This window comes from Alnus glutinosa, chromosome 4 (genome assembly GCF_958979055.1).
Source record: "Alnus glutinosa chromosome 4, dhAlnGlut1.1, whole genome shotgun sequence".
In the NCBI taxonomy this organism is placed as follows: domain Eukaryota; kingdom Viridiplantae; phylum Streptophyta; class Magnoliopsida; order Fagales; family Betulaceae; genus Alnus; species Alnus glutinosa.
In genome coordinates, this window is record NC_084889.1 from 5675335 (window position 1) to 5698038 (window position 22704).

General features: G+C 35.7%; 1 protein-coding gene across 1 annotated transcript; it reads left to right on the top strand.

Moving 5' to 3' along the window:
* Positions 1-3542: 3542 nt before the first annotated feature.
* On the top strand, positions 3543-12855 carry LOC133866647 (PH, RCC1 and FYVE domains-containing protein 1-like). The gene is made up of 9 exons (XM_062303244.1): positions 3543-4058; positions 5449-5535; positions 7243-7332; positions 7478-7564; positions 7670-7789; positions 8743-10839; positions 10974-11120; positions 11607-12157; positions 12419-12855. Exons 1-9 carry the CDS (start codon positions 4011-4013, stop codon positions 12576-12578), a joined length of 3387 nt encoding a protein of 1128 aa, XP_062159228.1. The 5' UTR covers positions 3543-4010; the 3' UTR covers positions 12579-12855.
* Positions 12856-22704: the final 9849 nt, after the last annotated feature.

Here is a 22704-nt window from a genome sequence, read left to right on the forward strand (position 1 = left end):
TATTTAAAATTCCTAATTTAAGAAATTATATTGAGTTTTTACTTTTGCATTTCTTATTTGTCGAAATGTTAATGAGATGCTATTCATCTTAAACCAAGCTTAAAATTATAAAATAAAAAATGAATTTATTTTTGAAATTTATGAAAATTTATTCTTTACATCTATAATTAATTGTTAAAATCGGACTTGTTGACGCGTGGCCTCTAAGCAAATATAGAGTTATTTTCTCTTGGGAGAATGATCCATCTACAAGAGTTTTCTATGAAAATAAGCCATCTATGCTTTTCAAGCTAAGAATGGAAAGAAAACATAACCTAACCTGAAGATCAATCTTACCCACCAATATCACCCTCTTAACTATTAGATGGAAAAAAAAAAAAAAAAAAAAAAAAAATCTATGACAAAATTTTGTGGATTAAGATTTTTTTTTTTTTTTTTTTTTTTTTTAAAACCGTTTTCTTTAAATTAAAAGGGCAGGATTTTACAACATTAATATTCATCACTTTTAAATAGGAGAAAAATAATAATTGCTGAAAAATATTGGATTTTAATAAAAATAAAAAATGCTGATATGACAATATCTTAATTATTTATTTAAAATCAATAATTGTGATTTTAAAGTAGTTATAGAATAAAGTACTCCTCAAAATACGGTAATTTAATTTTTGGTGTCCTCCTTACCCAAATAATAGATTATGGGTTTACTCTCTAAAAAATAATGATTATGGGGTTATTGTTAAAAAAATAAGAAATAAAATTAGGGTTTAGCTCTCCTTGTTGGGTTAGGAATGATTTATCAAATGACTATGACATATAGAGCGCGTTTGGCATTGTGATTTCGTAGACTAAAATTTGTAATTTTAAATTAAATTACAAAAAATGTATCATTTGTCAATGCATTATTTTAAAAAGTTGTGTTTTAAAAATGTAAAAAATCTACATTTTCAAATCGTAAAAAAATATGATGTTTTTGAAAAAAGCACTTTTTAAAATAATAACTGCGTTTTTAAAAATTGTATTTTGAAATTCCACATTTTAAATTTGTAATTTTTAAATCGCAAATCAAACAAACAGATTTGGTGCAACAAAAATTGAGAAAGCAAATAAACTTTTAATGACGATGACATATATATGATATAGTATGATTTTTTTGTACCATTTCTTCCCTATTAAAGCTCTTATGTTTTATGTGCTTATTTCTCAAGGCAAATGAAATTGAGACATCTTGGCTGCACAACAATTACATAATAATGTTGATGTATTCAATATTTTCAATGTTAGATATATCAATATTATTATACAATTATTATATAAAAATTGTGGAAATAACATAACTCAATGAAATGACCAATGAGGCTCCAATCCAATGGTTTTTTTTTTTGGCTGCTTTTCGTACCTCAAATAAAAAATCAGAAAAAGAAAAGAACATCTTCCATCTTAAACATCACGCAGCCACATGGCCATAGTTGACACGACCGTAGGTGATGCCAAAAGAATAAGGATTGTAATTGAACCAGACAGATCAACCAAATATTCCTTCGGACTATGCCTATATTTTTTGCTATTAAAGCTTCCCCCCCGCCCCCGCATTCATCATCCCCAAACTGGTTTACTTCACCCAACTCCTGCGTGTTCCCTAAGGTGCCTTCAAACTGCGGTCTCATCCCCCGTCACAACCGCCACCAAATCTTCGGACCCAAATACCCGCTTGCGGAAGATTCCAGGTAGACCCCCCCGCTACTTCTGCGTGCAACACGTTACACGTCAACATAACACAAAGGACATTTTCGTCATTTAATTTCTACCACATACATATATATATATATATATATATGGTCTGAGCGTTTGGACCTGAGAAATGGTTAATAGCCGTCACAATTGTTTAATTGCAATTCTGACCAATTATCCTCGTGACTATTTTAATTCCCTGTCACAATTCAAGGAACCATACTAAATGACCATCATGCGTTCAAGATGGGTCACATATCTCTTCCCTCTTGGAAAATGATAATTCAAATTTTAAATAGAAAAAATTATTTATTTAGTCAGTTGCACCAAATTAATTTTGGAGTATCAAAAGTATTTTAAATATTCTTCGATAAGATATATGTTTGAAATGTTCTAAGCCATTAAGTATTATTAAAAACCAATAGATGCATACGTGAATTTATGTTACAACCAATCCCTTACTAACATATGACATGGTTGATAATTCAACTTATTATAAAATTATAATTTTATTTTTAAAATATAAAACAAAAAATAAGATTTCTTTTTTTTTTTTTTTAAAAAAATAAAATAAAATGAAGAAGTTATCCTTAACAAGTTGGGGGTGGCCAAATTAGGGGCAACCTCTCTTAATAAGGAGTGGCAGACCAATCCTCATTAGTGGGACGACTTGCCTCTCCTCATCCTACTAGAAGCAATTAATCATCTCTTATGAAATGAGGCTATCCTTCGTTATATAGAATAAAGATCTTTTCAAATTTAAATGAAATAGATGATATTTATTTTATTGTTAAGATTTAAAGTTAGCGTATTTAGCGGTGTAAATATTGTTATATTGTTTAATTTTTTTTTTAAAAAAGTATGAATATTGACATCATAAAATACATACTTTCCATTCTATTTGAAATAATGAGGATCTTAGTCCCACTCCATCACCTGTATGTGAGGAGAGCTCACCCTATGAGATTTTATAAAGGGAAAAAAACGTAAAATTGATCATTGTGGTCAGCTTAATTTACAAAATTGCCCACTGTAATATAAAAAATAAAATAAAATTAAGAAGTTCCTGTGATAGGAGAAAATAACAATTTACTAATTGGAGTCAATTTTTCGTCCACAACTAAACATAATATGTTTGGTTGCCACGCTAGGCCTAATAAAAACGTGACACGTGTCACTTTTTAATAAAAAAAATATAAATATATAAAACTAAAAAAATTATTTAAAAAAAAAAAAGAAAAAAAAAAAGGGAAATGGGGGCTGTCGGTCGGGCAGCCATCCCTTTGGGGTTGGCCGCACACCACCCCCGGAGGTAGCCGGGGGTGGCTGCCAACCAGAGGTCACCCCTTCCTTTTTATTTTTATATATATATATATATATAATTTTTTTTTATTAAAGAGTGACACATGTTGTATTTTTACTGGGCTTGAAGTGGCAACTAAACGAATTTTATGAAGTTGTGAACAGAAATCGACTCTAGTGAGTAAATTGTCATTTTTGTTAACCATAGAAATTTTTGAATTATTTTTTATACCAATTAGAATAATTTGTAAATTAGACAAACTTTTTTCGTTTTATTAACTAAGATTTTCTTATTTGTGATTTTGCAAAAAAGCAGCTAGCAATTCTCAAAAACACCCTCCACGGCTCGAAGCCTAAACGTGCTTCCCTCCCCCAACGTCAGAGAAATTAAAAGAAATATAAAAACAAAGTACAGTACTTACTAATTTATTTCATTCCGTTTTATTTATTATTTTAATTTTTGTAGAGCTTTTGTTGGGCTTTGGAAATGTCTTCTCAGGCGTTCTGACGCTTTTTTATTTTTCCTTTCGTTCTTTTTATTTTTCTCATCTTTGACTGGTTGTACTTTTACAGACTCTCTCTCTCTTTCTCTCTGAGACTTCTCTCTCCTCTGTCTCCTCCGTCCCGTTCGTCCAGTAGCGTCCGTGTCCCGCCGGAATTTCTCTCTTATACCCACTCGCAGCCTCAAAACCACCCGTACTCGCCGGGAAACTGCTCTTTTCCAACTCCGGAACCCGTGTTCGCCAGTCCAAGCTAGTCCACGAGGTGAAGGCTGTGCTTGCTTTGACTTTGGAAATGTCAACGGAGGCGCTAGGGCTTTGGCTCCGGAGGAGAGTCGCGGATCTGCGGTGAAGTTGTGTGATGTGAGCGGCGGGGAGTTGATGGTAGTTTACGGACGAGGCAGGGGTTGCCTATGATGACCGGAGCTCCGGCTAGCGATCAGAGAGGGTGGTGGCATTTTGGTAAATCTCTCACATGGAATGGCCGATCTTGTTAGCTACGGGAATGCAGACCGTGACATCGAGCAGGTCTCTCTCCTCTTCTCTGTGTCTCTGTGTGTTAAGCTTGAAAAATGTTTTCTTCTTCTTTTTGGAGGCCGAGTTCTTTTTTTTTTTTTTTTCTTCAAAAAAATTATTGCTTTGCTTTAATTTTTCTTATTTTTCGGGGGGGGGGGGAGAGAGAGAGAGGACGAATACTTGTTCAGGTAGAGTTTTGTGTGAAACCTGGGATGTCTGTTAGCTACAGCCAAACGGCGTATTACGACTTATTTGGTGTAGTTTATTTTTAAAATTGGAAAGGAGGGACATTTGTGTGCTCAATTCTGAAAGGCTTTGCTAAAATATGACCTGCTGATTTCATTGATGGTGGACTTTGTTTAAGGGGATGTGTACAGTAATGTCATAATCATAACCCTCGTTTCAAGAGGCATTTTGATGTTTCGTCCCGATGTTAGTGTTGTAATGTGCAACCACAGACCAATTTGTTCTTGGCAGGATCTTTGGACCTTTAATCATTTTTTTTTGGGGGCATAATTTGTAGTTCTAGATGGCATATAATGGTTTTCATGTAATTGGAAATGTGGACACTGAGAGTAAGTCTTCTACAAGTGGATTTAGAGAAAACTAGAGAAATCAGCACCTAGAAGGGACGTCAATTGGCTCGATGTTTTGGCAAACTAGAATCCAGAACGGTATATGGCAATATGCCACTGATTTTTTTTTTTGATTGGTAAGTTGCACGTATACACTGTTTGTCTTCAACCACGACCTTGTCCTCCATCCCATTCTTTATGAAGAGTGAGATATCCCTCAAGAATCTTCATATGAAGAGATCTAGCCAGCGGCAGAGTTTGTTTGGGAGTTATGTTGTCCCACATCCGGGGAGGACTAAGATTACGTCTTTGTCTCCACAGTCTTGAATGAGAGACCACAGTGTTTACCATGCTTTTATTTTCCCGCTTGATGCATTCGGTAAACCTTTAGCAAACATCCACTAGCCCATTCAAATATAGGCGCGATCCTTACCCCACCCAAAAAAAAAAAAAAAGGTTAAATGGTCCTCAGATTCAGACTTCTAATTTTGGAATATTTTTATTTATGTTTCTTAAGAAAGTTCTTAAATGTTGGAGTATTAACATTTATGTTCCTTAAGAACCAATGAGCTTCAGCTCAAATGGTACTTCCTCCCTTTGTAGCAAGGCGGAGGGGGAGGTCGTGGGTTTAAGTCCCCACTAAGCGCGTTTAACTTACCAATAAAAAAAATGTTCCCTAAGAAACTCCATTGAATTTGTGATTAATAATGTTACTTAGACGATGCCATGTGTAGATTATTCTTCTGGTCCTACCATTTTAGTGTACAAAGTTTGCACGCAAATGGTTTCTTTATCATTGTTTTGAACAATCCTTTTACCTCGTGCAGGCATTAATTGCTTTGAAGAAGGGTTCTCCATTGATCAAATATGGTCGTAAGGGAAAGCCTAAGTTTTGTCCATTTAGATTGTCGAATGTAAGTTTATATCTCTAGCCTTTCGTTGAAAATTTTGGTGTTTAGAAAGTTGTTCTAAATTAGAAAGTGCTATGATTTTGACTAAGACACGGACTAAAATCTCTTCTTTGTTTTCTTCAATCTCTTTTTAAAACCACAAGGTTGTCTGTATCTCTGTATCATTATGTAGGGCATCATTAGAAGAATCACTTCACGAAGTAATAGCTTAAAATTGATCACATCTAAAAACACGCAGGGACAAAATTGATGGCAATATGCCACTCAAACTCCGTAAACATCAGACTGTACAATTCTGACTGGAAACTGTGCATTAATCTTATTGAACTTTTCTCTGAAGATTTGGTTAGAGAAAAGTTCATAGAAACTCTATCCAATTGTCTATAAAATATTATGGACTGTGTATCAATTGTCATGCTAAAAATTGAAGTAAAATTGGGCAGAAGTCATAACCTTCTCCTGCAAGTGAATTATGGACTATACCACATTTCAGTTGAAGTGACCCAAATCTTGGTCCAATAGGGTAGTAGTGAATTATGGTTGGTCATTTTGTTTTAGAAATTATAGCAATTGTCTTTTCAAAGATTTCATATACTTCCAAGGCAGCACGACATTGGTGAAGGTTAGTTAACAATGCCCTCAACTGCAATCTATAGTAATCTACATGAGTTAGAAAATATGAAAACAGGTTGAACTCTTGAATCTATATGTAAATTGACTTAAAAGTTATAAGTGGATATATGATTTGAAAAAATGTAGACAGTTATAATTTTGATTCGTAAATTCTAGGTTTTCCATAGAGCAGATGGTGTGGCTCACTATGTAAGTTTCCAATAACATCATGCTTCCTATCCCTCAATGACACGATGGTGAAATATTTAACTGAGACTTTTCCAATCAACCTTCGTTTAGTTTACCCACAACATATCGCTTGGTCTTATATGTTTCTTGGACATTCTAGTGTCTCTTTGTACTGATAGTTTTATGGATGTTTTAATGGAGCTATCAAGTAATTCTTTGGTTAGCAAAGTTGAAGTTAGCAGTTCCAGGCTAAAATCAGGCTGTTCCTCAGTTGCCACAAAGGACTATTTTCCTTTGTGTTCTTTCTCATTGGTGGCAGTTTGCAGATCAAACAACACTTTAGAGTTGTATCTTGATTGGTTGTGGTTAGTCAATGAAGTTTGTTATGTCCTTTTTGTTACATGTGCGGGTCCATTGGTGAGAGAAAATATTTTTGTGGTTTATCAGCCATGAATTGGATGAAAAAGTAAAGGGGTACTATGTAGGAAGTTCTCCAATCTTCTGTTCCATATTTGAAGTTTATGCAAATATTTGCGAGTACATTTTCTACTCCAATTTCGGTTGGTTGATGGTCAATGGTCCTAAACCAATAAGTCTCGTCAATTTCTTTATTATCAGATGCAAGTTGGATTAAGTAAAACTTTGCCTCTTCATTGTATGAGGGATTAGATGATTCCCCGAGTTTTAAGTGTCAATTAGTACGTTAACATTTGCAGTTCAATTACTGGATATGTATGTTACTTTATGTTTAACATAATTGTATGTAGAGTATGAATTTTAGTAAATTGCTTCTTTCTTAGCTTTTCAGATATTCTGTTCTGATCTTATTGGTGCTAATGTGGAACCCTCTTCTCTGTGCTTGATTAAATTCCTTTTATTTTCTACTTACCATTGTATTTGAAAATGCAGGATGAATCATCTTTAATTTGGATTTCAGGTAGTGAAGAAAGAAGTTTGAAGTTAGCTTCTGTCTCAAGAATTATTCCTGGACAAAGAACAGTGAGATCTTTGTGTTTCCACTTGATGTCACTCTAATGCTTATTGATGATATTTAACCTATGCTACATGATTAAGTTAGAATATTTTAGTTCTGAAATCTTCCAAATAAACTTCGTCTAATTTATTTTCTTTAAATCACTGCCAGGCTGTTTTTCAAAGGTATCTGTGTCCTGAAAAGGACTATTTATCGTTTTCTCTCATATATAACAACGGAAAGCGGTCCCTTGATCTGGTTGGTGATAGAATTTTGAAGTTCTCTCCTTAACTTCATTTTAATTGTGTTATTAGTTTCTGTTTGCTTTAATTACAATTGTAATATGTTGTTGCTTTTTTTCAGATTTGCAAGGATAAAGTTGAGGCGGAGGTGTGGATTGCAGGTATCAAAGCATTAATACCCTCTGGTCAAGGTGGGCGCTCCAAAATTGATGGACGGGGTGATGGAGGCCTCTATCTTGATGTAAATCTTCCTACTTAGAAACTCCTTATGTTTAAGTTTGTTACTGTTATGTTCTTTCTTTTGCAGTATGATTCCATAAACATGAAGAGTATGCCATTGGCATTGGACTAATGTTAAAAGGCTAAAGCATTCTTCCTAAGAATAAATGTATATACATTTTGCTCGACCCTTTTTAATAAAGAAAAGTTTTTATTTTTTATTTTTTTTTGTTTTAGGGAGATTTCTGTTCTTCTCATGGTTGTTTATAGTTTGTAACGATAATAATACACGAGTTGTTGTCTTAGGACCGGTAAAATTTAGAAAACTTTTGTTATTATTTTAATGGGATGTCATTCGAAGTCTAGTTACTACATTTATGTTGGTATTTAACTTCCATGTGGTTTAGGTAATTTGTTTACGGGTAAATTACACTCACCCCCCCCCCCCCCCCCCCCCCCCCCCCCACAAAAAAAAAGAAGTACCATTTGTTTTGAGTTACACCTTGGGTCAAATTGAGCCGTTAAGTGTGGATAGAAAACAAGTCACTTGTGTGAGGCAAGTTGCAGTGAGTTAAAGTTTAGAGGTGTGAGTGCAAATGGGGTGATATTTTTTATTTCTTGGGGGGAGGGGGGAGAGTATAATTTTACCCTATAGGTATTGCTTATATATGACTTTGCGTAACATGAGACTCGTGTTATGGATTCTGTCAACTTTGACTGCCCTATATGACCCTTGTGCAACTTGGAACAAAATGTTAGTTCGTAAGGGCAAGTTGCAGTGAATCAAAATTTAGAAGTATGAGTGCAAATGAGGTAGTAGTTTGGGGGGAAAGTGTAATTTACCCCGTTGTTTATTATATAGTAAACAAAAACAAAATGTGATGCATTATGATTGCAGTTAAGTTACCTAATATATACTATATTTTCCGTTATATGGTCAGCTTCATATCATGTCTTGTGATGAATTGTTTTCAGGACAGTGCAGAGTTAACATCAAATAGTGCGAGTGATAGTTCATTTAGTGCTACTCGAGACATTAGCTCACCTGAGATTTCTGTTACTTTGAACCCAAATACTTCTCCAAAGAGCTTTCAGCCTGATAACTCTGTGCATTCTGAAAGGTCACATGCATCAGAGGAGACAAATATGCAGGTAAAAGGATCTGGTTCAGATGCTTTTCGAGTTAGTGTTTCCAGCGCACCTAGCACTTCCAGTCATGGCTCTGCACCGGATGATTGTGACGCTTTAGGGGATGTATATATATGGGGTGAGGTTATTTGCGATAATGTTGTAAAGGTTGGAGCTGACAGCAGTGCTAATTATTGGACCCCAAGAGTAGATGTACTTCTTCCCAGGTCATTAGAGTCCAATGTAGTTTTGGATGTACATTATATAGCCTGTGGAGTCAGGCATGCCGCCCTTGTTACAAGGCAAGGTGAAATTTTTACCTGGGGTGAAGAGTCTGGAGGACGGCTTGGGCATGGTGTTGGAAAGGATGTTAGTCAACCTCGTCTAGTTGAAACTTTGGCAGCTCTTAGTGTTGATTTTGTGGCCTGTGGGGAGTTCCATACTTGTGCTGTTACAATGGCCGGGGAACTTTATACATGGGGAGATGGTACACATAATGCTGGGCTTCTTGGACATGGCAATGATGTCAGTCATTGGATACCCAAGAGAATCTCTGGTCCTCTTGAGGGACTTCAAGTAGCTTCAGTTACTTGTGGTCCATGGCATACTGCCTTGGTAACATCAACAGGGCGGCTTTTTACCTTTGGTGATGGAACATTTGGTGTCTTGGGCCATGGAGATAGGGAAAGTGTTTGTTACCCAAGAGAAGTAGACTCTCTCTCTGGGTTGAGGACGATTGCTGTTGCATGTGGGGTGTGGCATACTGCTGCTGTGGTGGAGGTAATTATGGCACAGTCTAGTGCAAGTGCTTCATCTGGTAAATTGTTTACTTGGGGTGATGGAGATAAAAATCGTCTTGGTCATGGAGACAAGGAAGCTCGGCTTAAACCTACATGTGTGCCAGCACTTATTGATTACAATTTTCACAAAATTGCTTGTGGACACAGTTTAACTATTGGCCTCACCACATCAGGACAAGTTTTTGCAATGGGGAGTACTGTTTATGGTCAACTTGGGAATCCCCATTCTGATGGAAAGCTACCTTGCTTGGTTGAAGGCAAGCTTGTTGGTGAATCTGTTGAAGAAATTGCATGTGGTGCATATCATGTGGCAGTATTAACTTCCAGGAATGAGGTTTATACATGGGGAAAGGGTGCTAATGGGAGGTTAGGCCAAGGGGATGTTGAAGATCGAAAAACACCGACTCTGGTAGAAGCTTTGAAGGACAGACATGTAAAATATATTGCTTGTGGTTCAAACTACACAGCATCTATTTGTCTTCATAAATGGGTTTCTGGTGCTGAGCAGTCACAGTGCTCTGCTTGTAGACAGGCTTTTGGGTTTACTAGAAAGAGACACAACTGCTATAATTGTGGACTTGTACACTGCCATTCTTGCAGTTCTAGAAAAGCATTAAGAGCAGCACTGGCTCCTAATCCGGGAAAGCCGTATCGTGTTTGTGATTCTTGTTATGCAAAATTGAACAAGGTGTCAGAATCTAGTAGTACTAACCGGAGGAATGCTATTCCTCGCTTGTCGGGTGAAAACAAGGATAGGTTAGACAAAGCTGATATAAGATTGTCCAAGTCAGTGCCTTCTAATATGGATTTGATAAAGCAGTTAGATAGCAAAGCAGCCAAGCAAGGGAAGAAGGCTGACACATTCTCCTTAGTTCGCTCCTCTCAAGCACCTTCTTTGCTGCAGCTGAGAGATGTTGTTCTTTCTAGTGCTGCTGATCTGCGACGAACAGTTCCTAGACCGGCTCTCACACCATCTGGAGTGAGTTCTAGGTCTGTGTCTCCTTTCTCTAGGAGACCTAGCCCCCCGCGTTCTGCTACACCTGTTCCTACCACCTCGGGACTTTCCTTCTCCAAAAGTATCACTGATGGTTTGAAGAAAACGAATGAGCTACTGAATCAAGAAGTGCTTAAGCTACGTACACAGGTATATAGTTCAAGTTTCTCAGGTTTCTATTTGTAATTTTATTAATCTTTTGAGAGGAGGTATGGGGTTGTTGTGGTTGAACCTAACTAAATTCAATTTAAATTGCGTATGTTGATTATTATGAATTGGATTAGGTGGAGAGCCTGAGACAGAGATATGAACTCCAAGAACTAGAGCTTCAGAAATCAGCGAAAAAGGCTCAAGAGGCTATGGCACTCGCTGCAGAGGAATCTACTAAATCAAAAGCTGCGAAGGAAGTTATAAAGTCACTTACTGCACAGGTTTCCTTCTGGTTTATAGACTTGTTAGTTTTGAACTGGATTTCCTTGGAAATTGTTTGTTCATCTTCAGTAAATGCTCTTTTTGTAGAATGTTTTGCACTCTAAGTTTATCTTCCAGTAACATGTAATATCAAATTTGACGAACTGAATTTCCTTGAGAGAAAAAAATCATTCCTTACATGATGAACCCTTTAGTTTACTTTGAATTACTCCATGAACTTGAAGAAGCATTCGGATTAAATGCTATAAGTTTTGTGCTAGTCTTGTTTTGAGCAATGTTTCAAGCAGCATGTTGTTTTTAAACTATGGGATTTTAAGTTATGAGGTATATCCTCAAACCTAAATCATATTTCTGAGTTTATGCGATTACCTGTCCTTTTCTTTACCATCTCCAAATCCTTTTGGGCTGCTTCTCTTTTTGTTGATAAATAAATTGACTATTACTTCCTAGTTATTTTCTATTAACGTCCTTTCACTATGTTCTAGCTTAAAGATATGGCTGAGAGGCTGCCACCCGGTGTTTATGACCCTGAGAGCATGAGGCCTGCTTACCTACCAAATGGTCTAGAGACAAATGGCATTCACGATCCAGACACACATGGAGAGCGCCATTCAAGATCTGATTCAAGCATCAGCTCTTACTTGGCTTCTACCCCGGGAATTGACTCTGTTGCAATAAATGGAACTCACGGCCCAATTCCTTTGCCAAGGGATCTGTCTGGAACCAATGAAACTGACATATACCAACAAAACCGGGGGCTTACGAACTCCAATGGGACGGATGAAAATACAGATATTAGGCTTTCAAATGGTGGGGGGGTTCAGCAATGTATCAGTAGTGTGTCGGAGCCAGTTGATGGAAGGGAATCTGGGCCTTTCCAAGATGGTGAGAATGGTATGAAATCAAGGAATTCTGCACTGGCTGGTAACAACAATCAAGTTGAGGCAGAATGGATAGAGCAGTACGAGCCTGGTGTATATATAACCCTTGTGGCCCTGCGAGACGGAACTAGAGATCTCAAACGAGTTCGCTTCAGGTACTTGCAACTTTTCAATGTCGTAAAAAGTTAGGAAAAATTAGCTGATTCAGACTTGGCGTTGCTGGCAACAAGTCTTGTATATGTTATCATGAAAAACTTTTTGCATTAAAATCTCCTGAATTTGGAGCATATAAATGCTTGTACCTGGTTTTTTGGATCTGGTCCTGCGTTCATGCATCTCTCACATGCTCTACCTTGACCTTATGTTTCAAGAATTTATATTTTGTTATCATGCATTCTGATGTGGTAAATGTGCAGCCGGAGACGTTTTGGAGAGCACCAAGCTGAAACTTGGTGGTCAGAGAATCGTGAAAAGGTGTACGAGAGGTACAATGTTCGTGGGTCAGACAAATCGTCAGTTTCTGGCCAGGCTGCACGCAGATCAGAGGGAGCTGTTTCACCAGCTTCCCAACCTTAGTGATACACATTTTGCATCGGTAATTGATGATGATTTTGAAGCAAAAACCACTTTCTTTTTTCCTCTCTATTCTATTCTTTCCTTTTCTTTTTTTAGGTTCTTTCTTTACCATCATCCCCCAAACCCCCCCCACCCCCCCCCTCCTTTTTTTTTTTTTAAGAATTATTTTGTTCTGTCCAATTAAATTTCTGGGTATCTTCCTTCACATATCTGTTGTAATGTAGTGTATATAGCATAATCAATTGCGAGATAATCTTGGCCAAAGAAAGTTTTTGTCCTTTGCTTTGCTTTCCCCACCCCCCATCCCTTTTTCTCTTTATTTTTTCTCTCATCTCATCTGTTTTATTTGGTGGTTGTAATATTTGTAGATTTTTTTTTTTTTTTTTCCAACCATTTTGATTTCTATTCTTGAAATTGACCGAGAATCACTTCTGGATCTCTGGTGGTTGAGGGATCATAATTTTAATGGTAGCCACAAGTCTGTACCCCCGTGTGCTAAAGTTCATATTATTCTGCTATTAGTGTCCTGCATTTGACATAGATTTTTTGATATATACTTAACAAAAAAAGCCTCTTCGTAGCTCTTAATTTGGGTGCGTGTGATGTGTGATCTTTGAATGTCCCGATCCTTTGAAGTGTCCGGACGCTGCGGTAGAAGTCATTGTACAATATATCTTACCTTTGCCTATTACAAAAGTTTGCTTGAATGTTGCAATGGAGAAAAGTGATGATTTTTTTCTTTTTCTTTTTTTTAATTGAATACGGGACAAGGTTACAAGTGAAGTTTTTCTAACTCCTAATCCCAATGGAAGAAAGAATGGGAGGCCATGATTTAGAGACGAGGGTCCCTCTTGATCCGATGGAAGAAAGAATGGGAGGCCATGATTTAGAAAAGAGGGTCAAAATTAGCTGTAGAAATGTTATTCGGCCAACTCACTTCATTAGTAGGAATTAGGAAGGCAACATGACGTAGATGCACAATCCCATACAACTCTAAGATGAGTGCTGTAACCTAGGAAGTAGGAATCGTAATAAATGATTAAATGACATCCCCTGAACGCATTTGGTTTGACAAATTTCCGGCTATCCTCCAATAAAATAGTAAAAGAGCCTATCAACGGCGATGACTTGGTAGAAAAGATAAACGAAAGCAGAAAAACGAAATGTTTTTAAGGTGCGTTATAACGTCGCTTTCTTAAGAAATTATTTGTTCCCACCAGAAAGGTATGCAAAAAGGTTACAGCAAATATTTCTCCAGAATACAATGGAGCTCAGAAATCTCTGTTTGTTTAATTGCGTTTTGCACTAACAGAAAATTAAATCCGAACACTTCCAGATTTTTTATTATAGCAAGAGACAGACATAGCCTTTTTTAATTTTAAAATACATAAGGTATCAGAAAAAGCATTGAAGATAAAAGAAATTTTGTTATTTCTTTTATTAAAACTGTACAACAGTTATTTCTGTATATTTCTGATAACTGGACAGCAGTTATTTCTGTATAATATTGAAATAACTGCTAATCCAACCGTCCATAACTGTTTAAGTAACAGTCATAAACTGCTGTTTTAACAGACACTTAAATCTGACCATCAGATCAAATAACTGTCTATGATTGATTAATAATAACCATTAGATCGTTATTAATTAATCTCAACTATTAGATCAAATGTGATTTGACCTTACAGTTTATTTATTTGATTGTCCAGTAAATCCAACTACTGGATTTACCTATGAAGCATCCTATGGTTTAGATTAAACCACTAGATCGATTGATCAGGACCATCCAAAATCGAAAGGTCATGATTAGATCGCTCCAAGTGCCAAGTGTGCCATCAAAGCGCCACTAGCGCCCTACAGCCCACTGCCACACGCGCGCGTGTGCAACCGATGCTTCGCACCGTACTAGAGTATACATGTTATAGTATACACCCAAGCATTACTTTAAATGTTTAAAGTGTGTTGGTCCTTATAAATGCCAACTTCAATTTCTCTTTTTCCTATGTGAGACTATCTTCATTTAATGCTCTTTAACACATTCCTTTTAAATCATTCCCAAGACACAAACTAAATATATATACATATTAATTTTGAAAATACTTTAACATGAGTCACATGACTAAGGCTATGGACCCTCTTTATAAAGGGGAAAATGCAATCACTCGACTCCAAAGGAAATTCTGATGATTTGTTAGACCTTTAACCAAATGGTTTACGAATTCGTAAGGAATTTTATGTACAATTATTTAAAACCTATTTACTGCTTTTAATCAATTGGTTCATATTTTGTTATCTAAGCATCTGTCAATTTTAAAACATTTTATGTGCATATAAAATTTATAAATAGGGTAAATATTGACAATTTAATTTGGAAATAATGATTATCAATATTTCATAAAACAAAATTCTTTAGAAACCCCATAAGATCTTGATCCATTGTTTTTAACTCTAGCAATAATTCGAAAAAAGCCATGGCCTCGAGTTTAGAAGCTTGGGAAAGAATTATATCCTTATCAAAGAGCCGGTCGTTGACTCGTGTCCATTGGTATAGATTTGTTTGGTTTGTTTAAGCCATTTCAACACTTGCTTTTGTTGGTTGGTTTGCAGCGAAAAGAAGAATTTAGCACGCAACAAATTCTTATTAGCAACAATTTTATGTCCCACATTTTCTAGTTAGAGGAAATTAATAAGATAGGGCTCTTTGAGTTCAAGTTGTAATCGCGAGAGAAATGTTACATACCACACAAATATCCCATAAAGTTGATGTAGTAAGTTAGTAGCCACTGTTTTTTTTTTTTTTTTTAAAAACCCAATTCTGACTAGACTTTGCCATGTCAGGTTTGTCAAATAATTATAGAATATACTATTATCATTTTTTAAATTAAACATAAAGAAAATACACGTAAAATACGTTAATAAACATAGCCATTTCTTAAGCCGCCGGGCTCATAATTTCGAATAATTAGGAAGAGATATGTTATTTGCATAATTCTTACACACCTATTAGCATTGTCATGTAATTATTATGTAAAATTATTGTGCAAATAATATGTCTTAGTTTAAAGGGTATTGCACATGGTTGGTAATTAATTGCAAGACTTAAACCAGACGAAAACCTTGCGTGGCTATAAACGCAGTCAACAACAGCTAGCGAGCAACAAATTTCAATAAAGGGGGGCTAATCCAGTTTCAAACATAAATGACGTAAGTATAATTTAATTTTCACATTGTGCCCTCAGATGTTCTACAATATATTTTTACACTGTTATGTTCATTTATTTAATTCTTTACATAAATCAATCCCGGTTTATTTTTTATAACAAAAATATTGTTATTATTATTATTTTTGTTTATTGTATAGTAGTGATAAATATCATTATTGGCTGCAATTTAAAAGATTCCAACTGCCAAATGTCTGGGCTTGATTTTTTTATTTTTTATTTTTTTGGCGCTAGTATGGAGGTTTAAATCTTGAAAATAATTATTTCACCCAAAATTATTTGGGAAAACTTCAATTTACTTCCATGAAGTTGTCACTGAATTACAATTTAACCACCAATGTTTCAATTTTGTTAATTGCACCCCATTAAGTTTTAAAAATTTTCAATCCACCCCCCTCTGTCCAATTGAGCCGTCAGAAGAAACGGAAATCAAATAAAAAGATGGAAATGCCCTCATTAAAACGTAGCGGCTTTTTTTTTTTTTTCCCAGCAAAAACAGCGTTTTGCTCGCCCTCATCTCCTTCAACAATCGTCAGACAAAAAGTAATGTGCGAAAACCCTAAGCGTGCGTTCTTGTCTCCTTCAACAATAGCAACTTAACACCGTTCTTGTCTCCTTCAACAAGCGTGTGACCAGAAACGCAGCGTTTGATGCAAGAGGGAACGGAGTGGAGGAACTCGACAACGATGAATTTGGGTCGTGTATCGGAGCATTTGGAAAGAATCGGGCCATGGCGCGAACGGAGTTGAGCTGCGAACACGAGACCCGAGGAGATTCGAAAGAGGACGACCAACGCTTCTTCCCCCCAAACGGAGACCAATACCTCTTCCCCATAGGCGATGAAGTGATTTGCAAATTGTTGAAGGAGACGAGGGCGGGCAAAACACTGCGTTTTGCTGAGAAGACCAAAAAAAAAAAAAAAAAAGCCCTCATCAAAACGCTACGTTTTGATAAGGGCATTTCTATCTTTTTGTTTGATTTTCGCTTCTTCTGACGGCACAATTGAACGGAAGGGGATGTATTAAAAATTTCTAAAACTTAATGGGGTGCAATTAACAAAATTAAAATATTGGTAGTTGACATTGTGGTAAATTGAAGTTTCCTCAAATTATTTGTAGGGAGTTGTATCTTGTAAAATATTCTTTAAAATTATAAAATTCCTTTAGAGTCAGAGTACGCAAATGCTTCTATCTCTACTGACAATCAAGCAGTATTATCACATCACATGGCTCCCTCCTCCATGAAATCCAAACTTATTGTATTAACAACCTTTGACCTTTGGTTTATCTTTTGAGAATGACCATTTCCGGTAGGTCTAACATGGCTCCCCTTTCTCCGAAGAAGGTCTTGAATTGGACCGCATGATTTGAAAATTGAAATAGCGTAACTACCCAACAACGTACGAACTCGATTAATTAGCATTGTAATATGCGTTTTTGGTCCTAATTAAGCTTGTTTAATTAAGATAGAAAAATGGAATTAGGCCAAATCCGAAAGGGATATATATATATATATATATATAATAGTGTTAAAAACAATGAAGTTGAAGGACGTGGAGGCCAGGTAAGAAATCTTTGTAGCTCTAGACTAGGATAGGGTACGTCCCAAAGGTCGTTGTACAGAAATACATCAGTGGCAGGATCAAATCAAAGACAGAAAACAAGGTCACACGTTACCTCTACAAAATTATGAGAATCCGAGAATGTATGGTCACCCAAAACCAATGTATGGACTTGCACGCATTCAAACTACAGAGCCGTACCGATGGTGATTTTCCACTTCTTTCTTTTTTCATCAAATTTATATATAGTAATTATCATAATCAAATGATCGTTTACAAGAAAGAAATGCAGAGATTATTATTCACCCAAAAAACGTTAGGATTCTTACACCTAAACATTTTGCATGTTTGATAAAATCATAAAAAAGCCATTAATGTCCGCTCAACCTTCAAGAACTGCTCTATTCTATGTAAAAGCCATACTATTTTCCGTAAGGCCCAAGAAGGAAAATGCATGTATTCGATCTCCTGGTGATCGAAAGCCAAACTAAAGAAAAGAAGAAGAAGAAAGAAGAGCCCATATTATATATATATATATATACATTACCCGTCAATTAAAAAAGAAGAGACGACGTACGTATATATGATCGATCCCTTTACGATCTGTCAATTAAGTTGTTTCACGGTGATCGCTGAGAGCTTTGTAATCCGATGTCGTTGTGTTTCTTCGAAGGACCGGAAGGTGGGATTGGCCTTGCTTTTGGCAAGAACCCCTGAAACTGATGTGGTGAATTCTCAGACTTGGGCTTCTTCACCTTGAAAACTTGACTGCTCGCGCCTGCGTCGTGAGTAGTACTCTGGCTAACCACCACTGGGAGTAGTATCAAGAGAAGCCATAGAACTAGAACTAGGTTCCTTTTACCCATCTCCCCAAACTATAAGAAAGAAAGAAAGAAAGAAAGCGAGAGATAGATAGATAAACAAAGAAAAAGAAAAAGGGTGGGGTGTGGGGTGTGTGGGGGGGATTTTATTTCATTAATTATTAAGGTAATCACTTCAGCGGGGAGATTTTAATGCGTGGTACAAACTACAAAAAAGATTGTATATATGCTTAAATTTACAAATAAAAAATTTGGAGGTGGCTTGCTTGTATAAATAGTGTTGTGATCAGTGCAAACAATGAGGAGATATGGAAACATGGGGAAGTAAATGCTGGACTATTATAGGCTATTGATGTCTAGTAAAATTAAATGCACAAGTAGTGGTAGTTGGTCGAACAAAGGAGTACTAGGTTAAGCTGGTTGGAGATTAAGATCGTTTATAATTATTTATTTGAATTTAAAAAAATTTAAACAGGTGGTTATGAAAATTCACTTATGAAATCCAACTCACCAAATATAAATTGAGCTGTGAGTTTAAAAAATAATCTACTATAATTATTAACTCGAATTCTTTTTTGAGTTCAGGCAAATAATTGTAGACATTGATTATCTATGTTTCTGAAGGCATTGAACTGGTCTTTAGGATGTGTGTTCTGAGTCATAAAGACGTGATGAAACGAAAAGGCCAAAAGGATTTGGGAACAAAGTTAGAAAATGGGAGAAAAGAGGAAAGTCGTGCATTGTGGTTAGGTGGGGTTTGTAGGGACACGTCGAAATTAATGGCCGACTTGGGGAATTGAAGGCGTCCTGCAGTTAAGTCCAACAACGTGAAAATTTGTCCCTTTGTATGCCATTTTATTACATGATGTCACAAACCTGTCATGCTAGAGCTGCTTTTTCAACTGTCGGACCGGTGAAAAAAGGGCTTCTGTAAAATTTTAAAAAAACGGTCATCGGAGTTCGTTGGTCTCAAAAGGACAAAAACACTCGTATATATATATGATTAAGTTAATATAATTAGTATAAGCAGGTGATAAATATTCGCTTATCTCGTAATTATTATTATTATTATTATTAATTTTTAATGAAAGAATTTTTTTTTAAGATAGGACTACTTCGTGTACCCACTCCTGTCAAGCAAACTCAAAACCCATACAAAACGCTCCCTTCACACGAATCAGATAAGACTTCGACTTCATCAACAAGAATGACCTAAAAAATTTTATATTTTAGAACTAATAAAAATACTACCAAGACCAAAAACCTTACCACTTAAACTTACAAGGCTTTATGCTGATTTATTATCCCAACATGTCACTCTAGAAACTCATTCGAAAATTATGGGAATACTGAATACCCTTCTTAAAGGAAAACCCCGAAAAGAAAAGAAAAAAATAGAGGTCCTTGCCAATCCCCACAAAGCACAAACAGTGAGCCCCAACTCCCAAGCAAGCTGTTGTGGCCTTTTGGCTTACAATCTCTTCCTCCTGTATTTTTCTATTGCATAAATTCAGAAAGAGAATAGTATTGTTTGGGCGGGGGTTAGATAGTAAGTAATAAATGTGGTAGATATCCCTTCATAAATGGAGGAACAGATCGATTTGCCAACCACGGAAGTTAACTAAATATCAGGAGTACTTGGACAACCGCAAGTGGAGCCTCATGCGATGTGCTCGACATAAGAAAAACGGTTGAGTCAAGGGGCCCCGTATGCTGTATAAGATGTTGGCACAAAAGCCACAAACAGGGGGGACAGATTGACGGAGACATGGATTTTGCGTAATCTGATCTTGCGAGCTTTTCGTTCAAAAATAAAGTTATATGTTCCGAGAGGAAAACCCTAGCATGACGCATGACAACCTTTGAGGCATTAAGCTTTAAGCTTTGTAGAGATTGATGATTAGATGTCGCGCCGGGCGCTTCAATTTATGTCTTTTCTGTTTGTTTCTTGCTAGCTTTAGCTTTACTTACTTTGGAGCGCTGCGGTTTTTTTATTCTAATTAAAGTTTACAACTTGTATTGCCTTTTGAATATCTGTCCTATAAATTTGCTTCCTAGAAGATTAAAGGAGTATCGAATATGCTGCCGGTTCGACGGTTTCTAATAAATTTGTTCAGTTCCATAGCCTCTCCAGCTTGTATGAATCTATGAATTAAATTGGAAGTATAGAAATAGGGATAAATGAAAAATTGGTCATTGAGGTTTGAAGTTATAGCTCATGCATCCAGGTTTAAAAAGTGTCTGAATAATCTTTGAGGTAAAAAAAAGAAAAGAGAGAGGGTATTTACCGTTAGAAAAGTTGATTGAATCCGTAATTATATTGTGACATGTGTTATTTACAATAAAAAATAAATAAAAAAGTCATTAAAAAACTAAATATAAAATATATATTAAAATAAAAAATGAAGAGAGTAATTGAGTCACCCTTTGGCTAAATGGGGTGACTAAAACCACCCCAAAGCCGACCACCTCTAAAAGATCAAGAAATTAAAGGGAGAAAAATATGACGAACCGAGAGCAAGATGGTGGAACAAGGTGGACAAATCATCACCCTGAAAAGAGATGGATTCTGAAGAATCCGGAAAGAAAAAGATGGAAACCATTTTTGTTTCTCTTGGTTTCTTTGAGGACAAGAAAGAGAATTCTAAATCTATAAACATACGTACAATAGTGAAAAAAAGAAAAAGGAAAAAAAAGAAAAAAAAAAAGGAAAAAAAAAAAAAAAGAGCCAAAGTGATTGAGTAAGCAATCTAGAATCCGAGATGAATAAGAACCCGTTTAGATTTTTCGGGTGGCCGGCTGTGGATGAGTAAAAGTAGATGAGAATTCATAAAGAAAGGAAATAAAAAAAAAAAGAAACAAACAAATTTGAGAGGTGGCCGAACCACCTCATCTCATTTGGCCAAATGGTGGCTCAATCATTCCCTTGATTTTTTATTAAATATATATTTTAATACTTTAATTTTTAGTGACAGTTTTCATATTATAAATGATGTTATTGTGTCACGTTAATGAATTGTTAACTTTTTTAACGATGGTGACCTATTTTTTTTTTTTTTACTTATTCTAGGGAATGTTAGTCACTTTTTAAACTTTAGAGAGCTATTTGTCAAAATACCGAATCATATGGACTAATTTAGCATTTATCCCATACAAAATATACCAAGATATAATTTTAGACTTTAATGATCAAGAATTGTATGCTCTTTCTGTTTTTTTTTTTTTCCAAAAATAAGGTTTTATTTTATTAATTAGTAATTTGTTTTTGTTTGGCAGAATGATATTTTGTCCCTCTTTTATTTACTTTCGAAAAATCGTTTTAGACAAATAGACTATTTGTACGTTTATTTTTGCCTTACAAACTTCTAAAATTCTCATTAATTTCCTTGGGGAATGTTCAAAAAATTCCAATCGTGCATTTTCTAACTGGAATTCTAATGACATGGCCCAAAGCACTCTAAATGGGCCAAAACTCATAAACACTTTCTAACTAAATTGGGCTTAATTACCCACAACATTTTTTTTTAAGCCCAAAAAATAAATCAAATCGATTTAATGCAAAAATTACCCCCAAAGTTTCATGTTTTAACAAAAATTCCAGAATCTAAACATTTCATCAGATCTCTAGAATTTTATGTGAAAATTATGGAATTTTTAAACTAGTTTGTTAGGATTTTGTGTAGTTAACATAATATCAAATTTTTATCACCATCTAATATGATTTTCATGTGAAAATTCGGGCTTCTAAGTTTCTGGCCTAGACAAAATTTAATGTTCCTAATAATTGGTTGGAAATGTTTTCACACAAAAATATGTTTCATATGCCCGTAAGCAAAGATTATGCAATTAAAATTCGAAAAACCATGATGATATGAACATCCTATGATTAGGCTAGGTGTTTCTCACTCCTTGGCCAATTCATAAGTGTCCTAAGATTATATTGTGAGGGGAGGTATATAATGTTGTGCTTAGTTTTTTAAACTCAGGCAATTTGATTAGAGCCCTTATCTCTTAAACAAAAAATTCTAATAGAGTTACATACTTCAGGCCAATGAGTTTTTGCAATGAGCTGTACATGTAAAATAATTTCAAAAGTGCTAGCAAATAGACTGAAAGTTGTGCTTCCCAATATCATTTCTTATAATCAGATTGCCTAATCCTAGCAAGTTGGTTACTGATAATGTTTTGGCAGTATATGAAACTTTGCATTCTATGCATACTTGTATATGGGGTAAGTTGGGGTTATATATGGCTAAATCTAAATATGAGCAAAGCATTTGATAGGGGGAGTGGGGTTTTTCTAGATGCAGTAATGTGGAGGATAAGTTTTGTTATTAGATGGATAAGGCTAGTTATGGCTTGCATTAGCATTGTTTTTTTTATGTAATTTTGGTCAATGGCTAGCTAATGGGGAGGATCATCCTAACACAAGGAATCAGCAAAGGGATCCTCTATCCTCTTCCCTTTTTCTTCTAATTTGTGTAGAGGCACTAAGCTCCGTCCTACACCATGCAGAGAGGGTC

Coding starts and splice junctions, on each gene's coding strand:
- LOC133866647 (XM_062303244.1), top strand. CDS start 4,011: ATGGCCGATCTTGTTAGCTACGGGAATGCAGACCGTGACATCGAGCAG. Junction 5,536..7,242: donor GTCCATTTAGATTGTCGAAT/GTAAGTTTATAT, acceptor TTGAAAATGCAG/GATGAATCATCTTTAATTTG. Junction 7,565..7,669: donor GAAAGCGGTCCCTTGATCTG/GTTGGTGATAGA, acceptor GCTTTTTTTCAG/ATTTGCAAGGATAAAGTTGA.